The sequence below is a fragment of the Stegodyphus dumicola genome, chromosome 8 (genome assembly GCF_044657685.1).
Source record: "Stegodyphus dumicola isolate Sdum_Otavi_A_Nest chromosome 8, ASM4465768v1".
Taxonomy (NCBI): domain Eukaryota; kingdom Metazoa; phylum Arthropoda; class Arachnida; order Araneae; family Eresidae; genus Stegodyphus; species Stegodyphus dumicola.
Window position 1 is genome coordinate 139,273,763 of NC_140775.1, and position 21,731 is coordinate 139,295,493.

At 33.6% G+C, this 21,731-nt stretch overlaps 2 protein-coding genes across 4 annotated transcripts in view; one reads left to right on the top strand and one right to left on the bottom strand.

Moving 5' to 3' along the window:
• LOC118195202 (uncharacterized) overlaps nucleotides 1-21,731 on the bottom strand; it is a 194,916-nt gene that overhangs the window by 161,778 nt on the left and 11,407 nt on the right. The window lies entirely within an intron of this gene.
• Nucleotides 392-14,211, top strand: LOC118195203 (uncharacterized). Its single transcript, XM_035366463.2, has 2 exons — nucleotides 392-525; nucleotides 6,330-14,211. The coding sequence occupies exon 2, from the start codon at nucleotides 6,338-6,340 to the stop codon at nucleotides 10,367-10,369; it is 4,032 nt and encodes a 1,343-aa protein (XP_035222354.2). The 5' UTR covers nucleotides 392-525; nucleotides 6,330-6,337; the 3' UTR covers nucleotides 10,370-14,211.

Sequence of the window (21,731 nt, forward strand, 5' to 3'; positions counted from 1 at the left end):
AATGCTTTTACTGGCATGAATAATAAAGTAAATTTTGTGATCTCAAAGAACAAAAAAAGTGATAAAAACTAAAAGCTCGAGGGCAAAAACGGAACCTGAAATATTTATGTTGTTGCCATTTCTCAACTGAGAATTTATAGCACGAGTGAGATAAAAATTTGATTTCTGAAGTGATCAACTATATTAAAAATTATTTTATTCAATTCTTTTTGTAATGTTTGTAAGCTATTATTTAAATAATTGGCATATTTTAAAATTATAACTTTATATTAATAAGAAACAAAAGTTTCATGAGTGTCCAATGATTAATAAAAATGTAAACCATATGAGTGAAAATTTAGGACTGTGGCAACAAGTAAGAGTTCATAATCGATAGATAGCATAAAACTGAGCGAAATTTCGGCAAAAGAATCAGAACTCAGAAATATTGCAATTGCACATAAAACTGAAAACAAAAAGCAGTTTTATTTCCTCTTTCTGAAGAGCTTTCAAGCTACAATCTAAATATAATTTTCTAAGATATCGGTAAGTTTGGTTCACATATTTGTTACATTATTTGTAAACTGCGTGTGTATTTTTTATAATATTTTATGAATTTTTAATTACTTGGTAAAATCCTAGTATACGGTACGGCCTTGGAGCGATTTTGAAAACTGTATCCAACATCAAAATGACACGTTCACTGCTCATCATAAATACCGCGTTTACTGCTGATCAGAATGTCACCGAAAGTTGCCAAATCCCGTGTGTAAAAAATCCCGTACGTAAATCCCGTCTGTGCTAAATCCTGTGTGTATACTAGGACTGAACCAGCTATCTTACATAATCAACAAAACACACAATTAACGACAAAAAGGTGTGGCGTTTAATTAAATTAAGTTTGGTACTTACGTATTATTGTGTCGATCTGCGGAGGAAATTTCAGCAATGGTTACCAATCGTTACTGCGGAATTCTAAAGGACACAGTAGCTCATAATTGGCGCTGAATCGAGTTATTTGGCTTGCTATCGGGATAATACGTAAGTACCTTACGTTTTACTGAACTTTATATTCATATATGCATACCATGTCATGTAAACATTAAATACTTAAAATTTATATATTTCCTCATCCAAAATATGTCAATTAAAGAATTTGACTAAAACTGTTAATGCATGTAATTCAAATCATTGCTTATCCATTCCAACTGCTCGAGTTATTAATCAAAAAGCAAAATCTCACAACTTTGACCATAACTGGAAAGCTTCAAAAAAGGTTCTTAAATAATCTGAATGGCATCAACGTTTAGCAAAGGTTGTGGATTTCGGTTACTACAAATAGGAAATCCATTTCCTTTTAAAATTAGTTGTTAACATCGCAACTTATTATGTCACACTCACAGCACACTAAATTTTGCTCACGAATACGAATTGTCTGGGGGCCTAAGTCATTCATATACATTTGAAGTATAAAATTCTTATTTCGCAATAAATAATTTTTAAATGTAGAGTTCAAGAATATGTGAATTCTGAGTAATATTTTACAAAATTTAGAGGTACTATTCGGTTTCGAGGGACGTAAAAAAATTGCAGCAAAAATGTACGCGCAAAAGCGCCAAATCTAACAAACGCACCCATTTAAAAGCTCGCCAAATCTAGTGTACGCGATGATTTCAGATTGCGTAAGTTCATATAGTTCTATATTAAGACGCCATTGAAATACTAGTTTAATTCTTAAATCCTTTTTTGATATCCTATGAATTTAACAATTTGGGACGAAATGACGAAAAGTCGAAATAAAAAACGAAATGAAGAAAAGTCGAAATAAAAAACGAAATGAAGAAAAGTCGAAATAAAAAACGAAATGAAGAAAATTCGGCAATAAAATATTGGATAAAGTGCAGAATCACCCACTGCTTGACGCGGTTTTAAGAATTGCACATACTCGGTATCCATGTGCACATCGACCAATTTTCACTTTAAAAAAAATCCTAGAATTGCACAAAAATGACACTGCGCAAACCCTTGACTTTATCTATCTACACATCGACCTATTTTCACTTAAAAAGTAAAAGAAAATTGACAAAAATCCAATTGTTTTTACCCTTGTAAAAAGCGGCAAACAAATAAGTGAGCGATTCTGCACTTTACCGAGAATATTTTCAAAGAAAAGGCATCATTCATTATAGAAAATTACGTTTGAACAACCAACGAGATGAAATTATGTTTTAGCGATAAGTCAGTAGCGAAAAAGCGATGCAGGCATAAATTCAGCTATGTTTAGCAATTTTTATATAAATTAAATAATGATCTGAAATAGTTATTTACTCTTATGCTTCCATTCAGTCATCTTTAGCCTTTTTCATATAAATCATAATAATAAAAAAGTATTATATGAAATTAACCTTTCATCTAAATTAAAACATCAATCTTAAATACACTCATGTCCATAAATTAAGGATAATTCGGAGTCCCGCGGAAATCGAACTTTAAAATAAATATATCACCTGTAAAATCACTACACACATCTTCAAGAATCATATGCGAATTTCAGGAAGCAACCAGATTACATCGATGGTACGTGACAATGACGAGAGTGTAAGAGAGTGATATATATAATACAGGCAAAGAAGTAAAATTGTTCTCAGGCGCTTTATAAGCATTTCAGTGCAATAACCGAATACTTATGACACAAAGGACGCATTTGGATGATTTTTTACGTGGTAGAATTATCGGCCGTCTGGCATGTGGGCGTACCCATCTGGAAGTATCACACGAACTTGGAATTGCCCAGAGTGTCATCTCCAGGCTTTGGCAACGATTCCAAGATGATGGTAATGTGAGTAGACCTTACAGCACAGGTCGCCCCAGAGTTACAACGCCGAATGAGGACCGGTATTTGGCAGTTACTGCCAAAAGAAACAGGCGGAGCACAGCCTCAGACCTGTCTCATCAGCCACTGGTACGACAAGTTCAAGGCAGACCGTGTACAGACGCTTAGGGCAGATTGGTCTATATGCTCGTAGACCTGTCAGATGCGTTCCACTTACTACAACTCACTGTCGCCTGCGATTAGCCTGGAGTAGAGAGCATGCATTACGGACACCGCAACAGTGGGCTTGTGTGATGTTTTCTGACGAGTCCAGGTTTAGCTTGTAATCTGATTCTCGCCGGACTTTCATATGGAGAGCTCCAGGTACCCGTTACCACCAAGAAAACATCATTGAACGACACCGTTACGGTGGTGCAGGAGTGCTCGTTTGGGGTGGAATTATTCTGGGTTCCAGAACTGGCCTGCATGTTCAAATTGGAACCATGACAAGCCAAATCTATCGGGACGTCATTCTGGAACAACATGTACCTTTGTTTCGGGGCGCCATGGGCGCACAATTTGTGTTTATAGATGACAACGCCCGTCCTCACCGTGCAAACATCGTAAGCGAATGCCTTCAATCGGAAGATATCACCCGTATGGACTGGCCAGCATTCTCACCGGACTTGAACCCAGTAGATCATGTGTGGGACATGCTTGGCCGACGAGTTGCAGCCCGTCAACCTCCTCCTACATGTCTACCGGAACTTCGGAGAGCATTGCTTTTGGAGTGGTGTAATATCCCTTAAGATGAGATCGATAATTTGATACTCAGCATGTCTGGGCGTTGTACGGACTGTATTGCATCGTCTGGGAGACATACAATGTATTAACAATCATACCAACTATGCAATATTGGTTTTTTGTAAATAGTTGTTTTTTGTAATTTGCTTCAGGGAGAAAAAATCGCTAATTTTTTTAATAATATCAAACATATAGCATCTTTTTTTTTTTTCTCTCTTTACCTTTTGTTTAATAAATAAGCTTTACAAATAAGTCAAATTTGTTTTGCTTCTAACTGTTCCTTTGCCTGATTTTGCATTATCCTTAATTTATGGACATGAGTGTAGTTATTTACTATTATACTTCCTTTCTTGCCACAATTATTAGGTTTGCCGCAATTATTTTTGGCAGCATTGGCATCAACAATTGGCGATTTTTTTACGGCCCTCGAAACCGAATAGTACCAATTTAGCTAACTCAACATTTTCGGAGCATCCTGACTATCCAGAAGCACATGAAAATTTCTGATAATCCACACCTTCTCTCACAAAATTTCTAACTTACTGGTGGCTCCGTAAATGTGCGCAAAACTTTTTTTCTTTACTACTCATCATTCATAAATAATAATAAAAAAAAATCTTAATCGAATTTTGAAAAAAAAATCGCTTCACTGCATTGCATTGTCATCGATAAACAATGTGTGTTCAAAATTTCAACTCGATAACTTATTAGAAAATGGGTAGACGACAATATCCCGACCATTATGATAAACTATGAGCGAATTAAATAAAATCTTATAACAAAGAAAAGCTTTTTATAAGAAACAAAAAATCTTACCGGGAAGAAAATCAATAATCTTTATGGCCAATATTATATTTTTAAACTGGTGAATAATGTTCAGCAAAATGAATAAAAATAAAATGAAGAAATCAAGAATGAATGAAGTCTAAACAAAATATGTAAAGCTATATGCTCTCAAATACATCTGCGGTAAGCGCAGGTATGTATTTTTACTAATGTCGTGTTTATGCTCGAAAATAAAATGCAGTTACTAAGTTCGGACAAGGTAATTATTAGGTTTTCATTGTTTTGCTAGAGAATTTTTAAGATTTGATATGTTCTGTTACTTAACATTTCTAAAAATCACTATATTTTTATTAACGAGAAGAGTTTTTTTAAAATTTTTTTAAGTTAGTTTATGAAGGTTTTCAGAATAGTACCTATTCACTGGTAATTAGTTACGTTATGTAACCTTCTCAGAAAGAAAATCTTTATTTGTATGAGAACATAAAGCATACAAAATCGAGTGCTAATTGTAGATGAACAGACGTCTCAATTTTAAACGTGATTGCACTGCTTTATCCTCGTGTCTTGCTCGTGAGCCTGTTTTAGTTTTAAAAAAAGGGAAATTCTGCTATTTTTTATAAATACTTTAGTATATTCTTAAACTTTTATTTGTACGACACTATGAAGCATGCAAAATCGAGTGCTAATTGTAGGTGAACATACGTTCGAATTTTGAACGTCATTGCACTGCTTTATCCGCGTGTCCTGACCGTGACGTTGTGTCAGTAAACATATTTTGAAATTTTTCATATTAATATCCTGTTAAATGTTAGGCAATGACCATAGGCTGATTATTATCGAAACAAAGAGGGAAAATACGTGCTACATATTTGAGCATCTGAGATATCGTGGCTCTTCTGTAGCTATTGTTTATGGCATGTGCTTGCTGATTGTAGATTGCCATCCGTATTCTTTTTAAGTTTCCGTTTTAACATATTCCCTTCTTTTGTATTTATGGATTGAAAATGTCAAAGAAGCAAAAGTGCCTATTTAAAAATGAAGCTTACAAAATTTACTATATTCATCAAATTTGTTAATCACATTGTGGAATCATTAGGGAATTTTGAAGCAGGAGACGTGAAAAATGTGCAATGCCCTCCCCGGAACTCGAAATCTGAGCTCTTGAATACGCGTCGAGTATGCTTCCATTTACACCACGAATTAAGCCATTTACCACGAATGCGGAAAGAAAGAAGAAAATGCCTTATGTTTTCCCCCTTTTAAAGGACGATTGCAGATTAGAGAACCAAATCGCCAAATTCTAGTCATGACAAATTATCATCCACCACCTTTTAGTTCGGGCTCCATTTGTACAATCATTAGGCTTTTTTGAAACAAATGACGTGAAAAATCTCCAGTGCCCTCTCCAGGGCTCGAACTTTGGACCACTCGAATAAGCGTCGAGTATGCTTTCAATTACACCTCGAAGACATGCGGAAAGGAGAAAGAACATATCTTATAACATTGCAATAAAATGGTTAAGGAAAAATCCAGGTTATGTATGAAGTCAATACTCGCATTCTGGCTATAAAATAAAACCATAACTTAGAAAACGATAAATTTCATGGAAGATATTGAAAGAACAAAATTCATTGTGTAAAATTTCCTCTGAAAAATGCAATTGATGTGAGTATAAAGATATGTTTTCTCTTTTATATGAACATAAATGTTTTTATATTAGTTATGTGAGAAATTATTTTATGTTCACTATTTTTATGTAATAAAACAATTCTTTCAATACTATGCTCTTTAAGATGTTTTCTCCCTCGATTTGTTTCTGAGGGAATTATGGTCATTTTGACTGCTGTGTAGTATAAAGTGTTGATATAATTATATTAAAATTCTTAAATGTATTTTAAAATAATACGCATGATGATTGTATTTTCCCTTTTGGGTTTCTTTCCTTTAGGAGAGCTAATGGAAGATTTCAAACTGAAATGGGCATACGGCGTCTGCACAGGGCTTCCAATGTTTGTATCAAACGAAGATATTTTAGTCCCTTGCGGTGTCTTTTTTAAAAGATGTGATCTTTCTGGAAGAGTTTATCGTAAAATTTGTGATCCTGGAATTCGAATTGGATGTGCCGCATCTCTTCCAGAACTGGGCGTTTTGGCTATTAGTGAGAAAAAAGAAAAAGCTCTAATTTACGTTTTAAATTATCCAAGTATGAAGGTCATGTCAGTTCTCAATCACGGTTCCAGTGAGGAGTATCAAGCTTTGAGCTTTACAGGAATAGAGTTTTTAGTTTCTTTGAAGTTCAGAATATGCCATGAGATAGATTTATGGAGATGGTCTTCTGGGGAAAGATTGCAGTCTCTTTCTACGCCATTAGCATATTCAGAAGTGCCACTAAATAACCTTTCTGTAGATCCCATGCTATGGTACAGTTTATGCATCCAGAGCAATATTAGACTTATTTTTCTTCATATAAAATATTCCGATGAAAAATATCATTTATATGATAGGAGTGTGGAACTTTACGAAAATCAAAACAAATCTTTTTATTTAAACAGTAAAGATAATTCAGTAGGAAGCAATATAGATGTGCGTGATGACTTCAAACCTTTGCGCATTGCTTGCTACTGCTGGCTTCCTGGAAGTAATTTATTTGTAGCGACTGCTACCAGTTTGTTCAAAGTAAATTATATAAATAGTGCTGTTGTTTTCATTTATAAATTTCCAGAAGGAAAATCTACTGTTACCAGCATGGTCCTAAATACGACAGGGCTTTTTGTTGGTTACAAGACAGGTTGTATTGACGTTTTCAGTATGACCAATGATCTTGCAAATTTAAAAGAAAGTATAGCTGTTGGACAATCAATAATGCATCTGCAGTTTTCGTTTGATTATGAGACATTGATCATTACCACATCGAAAACATGTGTCTTGTTGCACAAAGACGGCTCCAAATCCTTAACAACTGTACTTAGTTGTGACATCCTAGGGGACCTCGCCGCTTGTATGATTGCACCATTGTCTCGTTTGTGTGTAATAGCCAAAAAGAATGGCCTGTTGCACCTACTTAAGAGTACTGATGGAAGTCATTTAAGCAGTATTCAACTCGATGAAGAAATTTCTTCTGTATCAGCGAGTCCCCTTTGTTGCTATATCGCAGTTGGATCCGTCACAGGATTTTTATATTTTATTGAGGTAACAGATCTCTCTCATCCCAAAATCGTGCACTGCACTAAACCTTATGAAATACCCATCGAACGCATAAAGTTTGATAATTTTGGACAACTCATAGTGACTTCAGCTCAAAGCCAAAGTGTTAAACTGTGGAATGCCCTCCCGTCATCGGATTTTCGGTTTCTGGGAATGAAAAAGGTGTCGAGGCAAGTTAAGGACATTGCTTTATTCGGCAGAGCATCTGAAGAAGACAAACTACTGCTGATTTTATGTGAAGGAGGCTTGAGTTCTGAAAAGGAAGCTGGAAATATCTTAATAAGGCTTAAACTTCCCAGTGACTTCAACACCGATCCTAATAAGTATCGAATCGATGTATTTGGAAATCTTTGTGGAGATCTATTGTGCTTTCAAAAGTGGGAACTAAATTACCCTTGTTCTAAAGTGGATTTTCATTTGAATTTTGGTGCAGTTTTGTACTCACCAGTCATAGGACGAATTCGTAAATATCCTGTGTGGTCTGAAACGTCATTCAGACAGGCTGACTTATTGCAGGTAAAAAATGTGTCCCATCTTCAGATTTCTTTGAATCAACGGTGGTTAGCAGTGACTGATATATTCGGTTGTCTGCGACTCTACAGCACTAAGTTTCTGACGCTATCAGCTGTGATATACGAATCCAGTAATTCTGAGGGTATTGTACGTTCATTTCTAAGTTTTTCGAATTTTGGTAGCGGTTTATTAATGGGCAAAGAGAACGGAACGTTTCTGTTCTATGAATGGGTCAGTAAGTTTCCAGAGGAGAATATAATACCTGAATGGATGCATTATATTCATTCACATTTCAAGAAAGAAAACTCTATTTTGCATGAAATGGTAGAAGAAGTAAAAGCAAGCTTAATTGAACAAAATACTTCAAATACAGAAACAACTTTCTGTTCCCTGGCTGAGCTTCAACGAGAGTTTGAAATGAATATGGATATAATTTGCTTCAAATTAAACACATTCACGCATTATTCGATTAACGAAGGAAAAAAGTATTTCAAAGATGATTTTATTATTAATAAGGAAAAATTACGGAATCTATCTGAGCAAAATACTTCTAAACTTCAAAAAATAACCATGGAAACAGGGAAGGAAAATCGAGAAACACAGCTAACTAAGAATGAAGATCAGGTCAGTGACCAATTAGAAGAAGGCAAAATTATCACATCAATTAATATGGGTTTTGTTATTATGCGTTACCCTGAAACTGACACCCTCATGCATAGACAGGAACAGTTATTAGATTCGGATGTTAAATCCAGTAAAAAGAAACATGAAGCTAAGCAGAATTTAACTTCAACAGATTATAATTTTTTCAAAAAAGGTATGCAGTTTAAATCCTATGAAAATGTACTTATGATTTTGCGTAACATAATGGAAGAGATATTTACTCTGAAAAAAGAATTCAATAAAGAATTTGACACTTTGTACGCAGAAAAAGATAATATTGATAATAGCATTTCTGGCATGCGTTTTAATATCAAAATCATGGCGGAAAATTTACCGTCAAAAGCTGAAAGAGATTTTTGGACTGCCTACCTCATGCAACAGAATCTGTATTCTCTACAGCAAGACTTAGCTTCCTCAGTCAGTGACACGAGTTTGCCTTCAAGAGATGGCTTATATCAGACTTCAGGAAAAGACATAGTTGCAGAAGCCAAAAATTCCATTCAAAGTTTGATTGAGGATCTTAGAGAGATTCAGACTAATTTTGATTCCGAAGTGGAACGCTTGTTTTTCAAAAAGGTATTCTGTGATTACATTATTCACAGATATGAGATGAAAATATTTTGTGCTTTGCTCTATACTTTTATTGAAAAGGAATGCTTGAAATGGAAAAAGGAAACACAGGAAGAACTGCAAATACTAGAGAACTTTCAGGAGCAATGTGATCTTATCATGTCATTAATATTTAACACAGAAAAAAATCTCAGAGAAGTTTATACAGGGTTACTAAAATTGGAAAGAAATACTGATTTTAAATTCGAATCAAAATCTCATAAATTTGCTCTGAGTAAAGAGTTTTATGATGCGTATAAGTGCCAACCTTTGTTCAAACTCCAGGATGATTCCAAAAATCCGTACTGGGCACCTCTATCAAATCTGACATCGCAGGATTTAACGGCGGAACTAAATAATGCCACAGATACAACTTGTCCGAAATACATCGATAAAGGAGTATGGAAAGATATAAGTGGAAAGAAAAATCGTTGTTTAAAACTAGGAATAATCCTTAGATACTTACAGCAACAAGCTGTGGAACAATCAAAAGTCAGGAGCGATTGCGAAAATCTGAAACAAAACCTCACTTCGAAACGTAAAAACTGCTCAAAACTCCTTGATGATGCATCTAAATTATTGTTAAAACTCAATGAAACATTTCATACTTTATTAACCATTAACTTCGAAAATACAGATATCAAATTCAATGGGGATGCTAGAAAGAGTTTAAACTTCTCTGCTTGTAGCAACATGGAGAACTTACCTTCTCCTGATGATCAATTTTGGAAAGAAATTCGGATGAGTACTTACAAGAATCAAAAACTGCAGGAGAAGCTTGAAGAAGTGGAAAAATATTTTGAAGTGTTTCCTGAATTGAGGGTAAAGATAGATTTAAAAAGGCGCAGAAATCGACTCAAGTATCCGTCATGGCTGGCACAACTTACCGCCAATGCAGAGCAGCATAAAGAAAAGTTTACGAAAAGTAAGTCTGCCATCGATGAAGTAGCAGAAGGAAAGAGAAAAGGTATTTTCAAATACCTACCGTCAAAGTCGTAATCACTTATAGATGATAGAGGTTATAAGTAAAACTAACCATGAAATACAAAACTGATACAATGACTGTCGGAAAAAAGCACAGCTTCACACTTAATCAAATTCACTTATAATATATTTAATATTCTGTTGTCTGAAAATTCAAGATGCATTTTTTCTGCATTCTTCAAAGGTCCTTTATTTATTTAGAACAATGATCAGTCTTTAGCATAGAGCCCTCTCTGTTTGATAACTGTTTACTTAATTTTAATGAGCTTCCTAGTTCCTCATCTGAATTTAATTCTGAAAAGAGCAAAACAAGTGAAAGTCTGAGGGCACAAGATCAGGCGAGTATTATACACGTGAAAAAAACATTTCATCCAAACTCTAATATACTTTTTAGGTGATCAAATTTGTGTGCGTTCTTGCGTTATCCGGAAAGAATACAGTTCCTGTACGATTAATGAGCTCTGGAAATTTCTAGAATTTGGATTCAATGAAATTGTCCAGTTAGAGACAGTACACATTCGAACTGATTTGTTGGCTTGTTGGTAGGAACTTGGAAACAAGACCACACACAGGTTTGATCACTGACAAAAATTATTGGAGTCTGGATGAAACATGTTGCCACGCGTATCATTCACCTGATCGTGGGCTCTCATACTTTCACTTATCTCACTGTCTTCAAAATTTCTTTCGTGGTATCACATTCAATTCAAATAAGTCTGAAAATCAGAACCTTGTTTAGCTTTTCGGAGTAATTACAAAGATCATTAAAGAAAGCAAAAGTTATCAAACAAAACGTATAATATACAGTTTGACTGATCATTGTTCATTATATAAATAACAGATTGAAGAACATATAAAAAATGCGTCATTACTTTTCAGACTACCAAATATAAACTTATGCATGAACAAACGTTTTAAGAATTACCGTAGTTGCAGTCTGATTCCCATGTTTTATGATACATGAGACAGAAGTGCAGAATCATAAAAACAGTAAAGTCTTCTTAAATAGCAAAGCAATGGCAGTATAGCTGAAGAACAACTATATATAAGAAGCTTTGTTTTTGTTTTAGTAAAAGCATCTGCGCAGCTAATGGTTATGATACTACTTAGTTATGAAGGGAAAAAATATTTTTGACTGTATGCTTATTATGTGAATAGAAAAAAAAACTTACATTCAACTATTATTTTTTAAATCAGTTAATTTCAAGATAATAACAAGCATTTAATAATATGATTTATTACTGTGTAATAGTTTTCCGTTACTTTAACTTCATGGTGGTTCAGTTTGGACAATAAACAAAAACAAAATATTTTTAAGTAAAAGAAAAGAAATATTAAGAAATTAATAAGTAATGTATGTAAATAATTAAATTATAAGAAAGCAATTTCCTGCACTCCGAATTTATTTATGATTTGTTTTGTTCATGCGTTATTTGAACACCTTAAAATTATACATTATTAAATTTAATATATCAAGGGACAACATTATTATCTGTAAAGGATATAAGTCCATTTATATTGTAAATTTACATTGTAAAAGAGTTTCAGATTCAGATTTCACTTTTAGTAAACATTTCATATTTTCTGAGATGCTTCTAGTATGACAGTCTTCGATTTTGTTGTTGTTGAAGTAAAGACAACATAAAGCATTTTTTCCATCAAAAAACAACATGATTTTTACTATCCTTCCCTGAATTAGAAAACGTCCACTTATTGGTGTATGTTTGTAATATTCTCACATTTATGAATTACGAGCATAATCTTAAGTCATTTCCATAAAATTTTATGCTGCGCGTCTCCCAATGGAGACTAGTTCTGAAAAGTAATAGAATAAACAATGAACTTCTAAAATGAAAATCTACACTGAATATACGAACATTTTTCTAGCTACATAAGAATTCAAACATATTAGTTCATCAGTCGTCCTCGACACGCGCTGACTGGCGAGTGGAATGATGCGAGTCGCAGCATATCCTCTCCTCCCCTTTTGAATTGCTGAACAGCTCTCTGCGATTTCCTTAGAGCATTAACAGAGCGTCTTTCGAGACTTTCTGGAGTTTTCATCGTATGGGACCGCTGACTATGCTGACTTCTCTAAGAACAGGTTCCACTGGCAAACCTTAACTGCTAATCTGTAGAGGGAAAGTTCTTTAAATAGGACAAATTAGCGCATTATGTTGTGTTTTTAGTTTCACAGTTCTTACTTTACTGTCTTTACCTAGAAATTATTCAGTACGTCTGGCCAAAGACCATTTAAGTGCTTTCTAAAATCATCTCGCACTAAGAGACGTTGACGACTTTAATATGACATATTTGAAAATATTGTCGATGTCTGGGAATATTGTCGATAAGTTGCTCTAAATATTTCTTTCTAAAACATAACTCGAATCTTCTATTTACTTAGCACGATGCGTTATTCTTGTCCGTAAATTGTTAGCACCGACGTCGTTGACGTTTGATTTCGGTCTGTCAAGCAAGAACATGGCAATTGTTAATGGAATCAGATCTTTTATGTATTTTTATAAATACGCTAAGAATCGGGAATTTATGACTCTTTCACAATCATATATCATTGTGATTAACTCTTCGTAAAGATATTTTAAGGAGCTCTTTAGCAATTATAACAAGTTTCTCCGACCACCCTCCTTACCAGGCTGCTGTCAGAGGAATAAATTTCCAAATAATATATTGAATCTCAACTAATCGATTTATCTTCCTTAATCTCTTTCTTTTAAATAATTATAAGCCCCTTAAATCGTTACACTTCATCTGGTAATGCTGTTTTAGTCTTATAACCCAAAAAACGTGAAAAAAATTATAACTATGTCCGAGAACAATGACAAATTCTTAAGAAGGTTAAAAGGATCCGTTTATTTAAACAGAATTCAGAACATAAGTGCATGATCTTTTTCCTCAATGACCACTACTCATAGTGATGCAAATAAGTAGACGAGTCCAGTTTAATGAAACGTTGACCAGTAATTAAAGACTACACTATTAAATACTACTTACTGTAAGGTGGCTCACTAATTCTATCAGAGCGTCCGAATTAAGTGTCAGCAGTGAGAAAATGCAAAGTCGAATAATTACAAATTTTAGAGCTGGCAGAAAACTAACTATGTAGCGCACATGCGATGCCAGAAACACAATCTGTCTCCAATTCAAAACCCTCAGTTAAATACTGACTAATAATGTGCATTTTTCGAATTGCGAGCATTATCTATACGGAATCTTAAGTCATTTCCATAAAATTTTCCTTGATTTGCCGTTTCTTCATACAAATATAGATAGATTAAAACCACTTCGTAGTAGAAGACAGAAAGAATAGAAAAACTTTAAAATCGGCTGAAAAGTCAAGAGCAGTCTGTGAAATTCTGATTTCTTTGTTTTTACTCTGCGTTCAGTAGCTCACTTATGAATGCCAAAGTTATCTTCAAATTACCCGTTCTGAAATTTTACCCAAGCTTCCTCTTTCACTCATTGTTTATATTTCCTTCAGATCATTCTAACTTAAGACCAGGCATCTAATCCAGTCAGATAAAATCATTTGAATAAGCTATAATATTCTATCTTATTATCGGTACGATACCATGTGTACGTATTCGTCACTAGATGCAGTTTCTAGGCATAGTTTATGGTTTCTAGACATAAGGTGACATTATTTCAAATGATCACAGGTCTTTTCTATAAGAATCAAGATTCTTATCAAGATCAAGTCATTTATGTAACAACTAATTATGCAACAGTTGTGATATAATGAAAGTCTTTCTGCCATGTGCAGTGTATTAAACAATGGTTAAATAAGATTTTTAAATGTGTTAAGTACGATGGTATAATAACCTATGCTTGCTTCTTGCTATATGATATGCCATTAAAGTATTAAATTTCATTTTCGTGTCTGGGATGTTTTTATAAGTCTCTTTTTACTATCGTTATTTTAAAAAAGTCTCTAACTGTATATATTTAGTTTTCTAAATATTTGAGAAATATATCTAACTAATTTACAAAAGCTACAAATTTTCATTAGCGACTTTTCTAAGTATACACAATATTATCTTGTGAGTCACCATAAAGTAGCAATAATTAGTTGTAACAAAATCTCTATATTTAGAAGCTCAAAGCGTCTACTTTGAGAAGAAAATACAAAACGAAGAAAATACACCTGTTTGGAATGTAAATTTGCATATTTCTTTTTACGAAAGAAGTACTGCGTTCGAATAAATGTGAAACAGTCTTTATTAGTATTCATAGTTAAAAAATAAATATTTTAATTCTAGCATCTATATTTAATATTTCAATTTTTCGCTTTAAATTACATTTAATTATGTTACCGGAGCATTCATTAGCCACGTAAAAAACAATTTACCAAAGTTGTGCCATTCGAGGCTGCATAAGATATTGAATTTATTATCCATAAAATCTGTTAGCTTTAAAAAATGCTATCATTCCAAGCAATATAATATAAATATAATGTTTTTATTTTCCAAATTAAAGTTTAACGTTCCTTAACAGACTTGGAAATTTCGAAGCAACTACGTACTCCGTAATAATTTATACATTTGTTTTATTTTAATAGCCGTCTAATTGGCATAAGTTAAATATATCTAAAAGGTAATTTTATAAAAAAACATTTCCATTACGGTAGCTGAATGAAAATATTTCTAAATTATGTTTTGGATATTTTGACGCACAAAAACTCGACACCGAATGAATTTGTTTCTAAAACCAAATTATACCTTTTGAAAGCTTTCGAATTTTGTATTTACTTTTCTTTCAATCTCAGCAAAATGTAAGAGTTAGTTATATTTTTCATATAAATTTTCTAGAATCTAAAAAAAAGAAAAACACTCTACGTAGCAAAATATCAATGAAAAAATTTAAATAAAGCAATCTGAGGAAATCAACTTGTGCACGTTTCTTGAGCCTTTGAAATTTTTATTGACGTGACTCTTGAGAAATAATTAAGTCAAGCTTCTTAACTTTTCCCTTAATTTTTTGTGTATCTTCCCTATTTTTTCATTAATTAAGATGCGAATTTTTTAACAGAAATCAGACAAACACGAGTTCTGTTGTAATTATTTAAAATTTAAAAATTATGGCTATATATTTATAAATTATAATTTATTTAAAATTGAAATCGCTGAAAAATGGAGTAAAATTTTCTCATTTAGCATGGTATCATCTACGTTCTTTTCTTATGTCAGAAGAAGTCCTAATTATTTACATATTATGCCTCTCAGTATCGATTCAGATGATTAACAGCATGGATGGAATTATTTTAGGTCCATGGTTTATTTTTATTCGCATTGTCTGCTTAGTCTTAAACTTCTAGATTTAATTATTTTAATTAATTAATTAAAAGTATTTTTACGTAATAGTAATTCATCACCATTTTGATTTGTCTGACTAATTCGTCTTTCCCAACTGCCTTTTAACTTAGGGGAGAACAGAGGAATTATTACCCATGTGTGCCCTATGCGGTAAAAACACGTCCGGCTAGTAACAAACATTCCGTACCTTGGAACTCTAATAAGGCATAATTGATTTGTTCATAGTTTTCCTCATACTTAAAGTTATTTTTATCTTTTTTCTCTGGTACGTTCTCCACGAAGGCATTTCTCGAAACAGACAGCTTTTAATATTTTTCTTTATATAACACTCCCTAAAATTTCTTCTCGAAAGACATATTCCACCTTTAGATATATTCTGTTTTGTTCAAATCAGTCTTATAGTACAAAAAATATCAAGCGGATATTTTTTAATAAATGCAGCAATGGCGTAATAAAGAAAAATAGATAACGTTATATTTATAAAAAAGCGGGTTCTTCAAAAATGTTTGGTCATAAATGTCTGATCGATTTATAAATGTCTGTTCGTCATGAGGATGTTCACTGTAGTTTTATTTCATGCCTTATTATTTTTGTATATAATATACTATTCTATTTCATCACTACTTCAGTTAAATTTTGCTGTATTTTATTACGGTAATGTTATAATTTCTAAGGTGATGAGCTACCTAAGTTATCTGTCTGTAATAGTTTATACATTTTCCGAGTTTTTGTCTTTGTTAATGCTTTATAATGAATTCACAAAAATTCAAATTCAAATCTCACACAGAACTTTATCAGGCAGTACTTAGGCAATCTAACTAAAAGTAGTAATAAAATAAATGCTGATTATCAACTACAGTGTCTTGCTGCTAAGCTAGAGTTATGTCGGAATTACATAACAAAGGAGATTCGGAGTTACACCTTTTAAGTTAGACCGGAAAACCATCTAACTTTTTAACACTTATCAAACTCAGCGATTCTTTACCCGTTTCTAACGCTTTCTCTTTCAACAAGGAGACAGTCCAACGGGGCAACAATCCACTGAGCTGCCGGTCTAGATCGCATTCTAATTTTAACCAATCCGCTTGTCTTATATGCGCATAAACCTCTGATTTCGGTGAGTAACGTAACGAGCCAAGGCAGAGAGGAAAAAAATTAACATTAAGTTAACCGTCAGTAAAGCTTAAATCATAAATGTCGCACTGTATCTTTGGTGTACTGTTCAGAAATAAATACCCCGTAGTGCTTCCTACATTGTTTTCGGAAACATATGATAGAATCAGGGTTTAAATTCGAAAGAATGCAGAGACATTCTCATCACTATCGAATGACTTAAATTCCGAACTTGAAAAGTAGCACTGCATACTTGACCGCCTGTCCTTGAGAATAACGCCATCAGAGTTATAACATGAATATATGTATATATATATATAACTGTGGGCAGCTGAAGTTGAATTTAGACTTAATCAGTTGAAGTTGAATTAGACAGTTTTACTACTGAGCTTAATTCTTTGCGATTACTGTTTTAAATTTTGCTGTGTGAACGATTGTAGCGATTTGCGACGTTCCTTCGGTGTTAAGAAAAATTTCGTTTTACTTCTGCTTTCTCTTTGAGCGGTTTACAGCCGAGTACATTATCTATTATGATCCTGAGCGTAATAAAATTTCAAAACTTATTTAATCAGATCTTTATAAATCTATCACAGGAGTAGTAGTTATCTAAATTTTCGCAATATTTTATGATCAAGCTACAAGCATCTTGCATCTATGAAGACTGAATTCATGTGAAATATTTACAATTAACCACTAGCTGGCAATCGTTAAATTCTATCTCCGAAAAAAAGCGACCCTTATTCTCCAAATCGTACTAAACTGGTAAATTATTATAACCCAAATCATAATTGATACACATTATCAGATCCAATATTTGCCGCAACGAATTGTTACTGCAGACAGTCGTATTAAAAATGATTGATAGTTTATTTTAACGTTTCATGTGCATGAAAAATGCAGTAAACACTCTATAAGACGACCATTCACGGTTCTAAAGGATTTGGGTCTTCTGCGGAATTGCACTTCTAAGAAAGGTGATGTTCAAATCTTTACATCAGTTCTGAGAAATACTGGTCATTTCTGGCGTTTTGGAATGGGCTTCTTAAAGAGGCAGTTACAAGGAAAGAATTCACAGTAACTTCCAACTCTTAAATTAGCAACTGCGCGATTCTTGTTGCTAATTTAAAACATTATCCTTAAATTTGTAGATCTCCGCCTATACAAAACGAATTTTAAGTTAGTGCTGTTTACTTCTTAGTTAATGCTGTTTACTAATGTCAAGAATGAAGAGTTATGTTTGTAACAATGTGCATCTGCCAATCTAATACTTTGTGCTTAGTTAACCGAATTGTGCATGCCGAATAGCAGCCAATAGCAATAAATTCAAACATTATTTAGAAACAGTTCAGTGAGTTCTTGAATCTCGCAGACCATGCATTTTACTAATCATTTTTATAATTATTTTCGATACATTTTTACTTTTGCTGTAAATATCAGCTTTGCTGTAAATATCAGGTGATTTTACATAAAAATAACCTTTGATATGTAGCTTTCTAAACGCGAAAAGAATTCTGAAGAAAGGTCGGGGAGATTAAAATGTTGTTAATAACATAATCCACAATAAGTTTTCTTATATCACTCTACCCCCTCCCCAGTTTGACATTTTTTTCTTAATTGCTATAAAAAAAATTCTCTCTCTCTCTAGACACACACACACATATATATATATATATGTATATGACATTTTTAGAATAATTTAGGCCTGTAAGGCATAAATATTCATGAAGTGTTCTAATTTGAGTAAAATATTCGTGTTCTAATTTGAGTAAAATATTCATTCACTTTTCCTGGTTTACTGTACTAAACCAGCACTCTATTCTGAACAGTTAAAAAAGAAAGCATGCGGCAAAGTGTAGTTTCTAAAACAAGATATCATTAAAATTTCATGTGTCCGGACGACACAAAATCAACAAATACCCTGTAATCGCCTCAGTTGACAAGATTCAGTACAGAAGAGAAGAATGTCACATTAAAGTTTAACCTCGAGCGAATGCCTGGGCTCTTGAACGTACGTGCCTCTCTTGTTGAACCTGTGACGTCAAACAGCACGTGATCGTTGCCAGATTCCTTCATGCACCTACGTTTGCGACGTCATAAGTGACATGCTTCCAGATTCGTTTACACGTGCGTGGCCTACATCGGTATGGCCGGCGGCCTATATTTGGCAGGCCTCGAAATTGCTGCTGCTTTTTTTTTCTTTTAGACGGTGATATTCTTTTTTATTTTTTAACTTCTAATCGCTTGAAGGTACTGAACAGTCGCTCGACAGCATGCCAGTGTGTGAACTTAGATACGTCTGCTAAACATTTTTGTAAGATTGTGATCTCATAATTAGAGTACTGTTTTCGAGAAAAAGGAAGAAAAATAGCCTGTCGTTGATTAAGTGCGGCTTCTCTTGCTTTCACCTTACTTGCAGCAACAATGAAATTCTTCTTAACTTTCTTTGCGCTTTTTTTTATTCTCTGATATCGTTTGCCGTAAGTTATTTTTCTGGGCATTTCAGTGGTTCCTTTGCTGGCAGCTACAATTTATTTTCCTTAATCTTTTAGTTTTTACCAAAAATACAGTTCACACTGCTGTAGTTTTCTGATTTGTGATATACCTTCAGAAAATGTTCGCTGATCTACGTTGCACAGAAATATTTATCAGTGACTGGTTTTATGCTTCCCTGTTGTCCTTCCATTGTTCGAAAGAGCGAAAACTGTGGAATTTGGAATCTTAATCCAACGATATACCATATAAACCTTTTTTATTCTGTTTTGATAGCGTGTTTGAAAGTTCGCTGATTTTTTATCCTTCATTTCTAATAGTTCCATGCCGAGTAATAGAGACAAGGTAGAATATACGAGGTTATAATTTTAATAATGATAACTGTTTCTTTATGACTGATACAATAGAGATAACCTTGTTAAACCGTTACTACTCTTCGATTTTGTTACCATTATTGTGCATAATTTATTGTCAGCGGTGTCGAAGTCGTCTCATACCTGTATCCACATCTATGCAACTGATGGTTGGAATGGAGCAATTTATATTCAGGAATCTTTAGTGTGCAGTTAAAAAATAAATACCCCGTACTGCTTCCTATATTGTTTTCGGAAACATATGATAGAATCAGGGTTTAAATCCGAAGGAATGCAGAGACATTCTCATCACTATCGAATGACTTAAATTCCGAACTTGAAGAGTAACACTTCATACTGACCGCCTGTCCTTGAGAATAACGCCATCAGAGTTATAACATCACTCATGGTGAATGAACGGCAGTGATGCCATTATCAAAGCTGGAGAGCACTTACATCACGAGAGCACGCATGGGGAAATACAATGACTCCTTATAATATTATTTAAAGCAGTTATCTCTAGAGAATAACAGAATTGTCCGGAACTTGGATATTCGTTTCGGTAAGGAATTCTAGTAAGTTCGCCCGCTTAATTGTAATCACGTTTATCCACCACTGTTTTCGTAATATTAACCGAATGATAACACTAAGCGATGAAAAAAAGTGTCCTTCAAAACATCAATAGATTTCAGCTAATTTAATATAATTATAACTAGAAACAGGTATAAACATACTTTCGCATCACTTTAATTAAGAAAAACATCTTTAAATTATCTGAAATTCTTACTCAAAAGTTCCTTTTATTTAACTCTTAATATTGGTTGTATAAATTGTTTGGCCGATGCTAGGCCACTAATCTTAATACTCAAAGAGCCCCTCATCTCAGTGTTTTTTAGGAAATTCACCAATTTCGTCATTATCGTTTCCCGAAAGTTCACATGGATGTGTTTGGATTTGTTTCAAAAACCGACAGGCAAACATCTTTTCTCACTGATTCTACAGCTTGAGATTTGTCCTCACTGTCCATCCAAGTGTTCAGCTTCTCGCAATTCATGTTAGTTGGAAACATTTTAAATTCTTCAACTTTTATTTTATCATTTACTGGCAGTTACCCGGCATGCATTGCAATGCAAAGTTAAAATACAAAAAGTGTGTGTATAGTTTCATATACAAGGTATAATATACGAGGAGGTAGGATATAATTCTGTTATGAAATTTTTTGTTTAATCGTAGTTTGCGTGTTTCGATTGGCTTGTGTCACCTGATACCAAAGTTGATAATGGATCGGGTGATAATTTAATTCTGGAAATTTCACTTTTCCACCGCTCAACGCATTCCTGGTGCTTCATTCTTTAATTAGAGGGCCTCTGCAATACATGCATAATTTATCCATCCTTCCTACTACCACACTTGGATGAAGATTTTGCAGAGTAGCAAGGCTTTTAAACTGCCGAGTTTTTAATCAAAAGTTCATTAAACTAGCATAAAATATAATTATGTACAGAGTGCTGACTTCATGGGCTGGTGATTTTGCAATCTTTTGTAGAAAGTGTCTTTCCTCTAGTTTTGAAAGTGAGGCAAGTTTCATAAAAATCGGAACTAAACTCTAGATTTGTATAAAAGGCAAACAAAAAACATTCATTTTTACATGCATAGATTGAAAGGTTAACATGCTTAAAACAGAACTTTATTGTCTGAGACTTAGTTCCAAGACTTCAGTATTGCCTTAAATCAAAATCACTATGCTTGGCTACTTAATCTCTTACTTGGCGAAATAGTTCTGTCATTTGGCGTTGGCAATTTTTATCTTTTATTTGACCATATTATTTAAGAAATACCTTCTGTAATATTTTGATAATATCAACCGACTTATTGATCACAGTGATATATTTTCCATGTTTTCGTATGCAATATAGCCGGGACTTCAGCAATTCGATAACAGTATCCAAATGACAGCATTAACGGCGATCACAGTAAGTGGCGGCTGCTGTTTGCTATAAAAAATGTATGTTCAATATTCAGTTTCACTTATTATATTGAACCCTCTGCAAGACGCACACTGTCGGTAATAGATGATTTTACTCTCCTGTG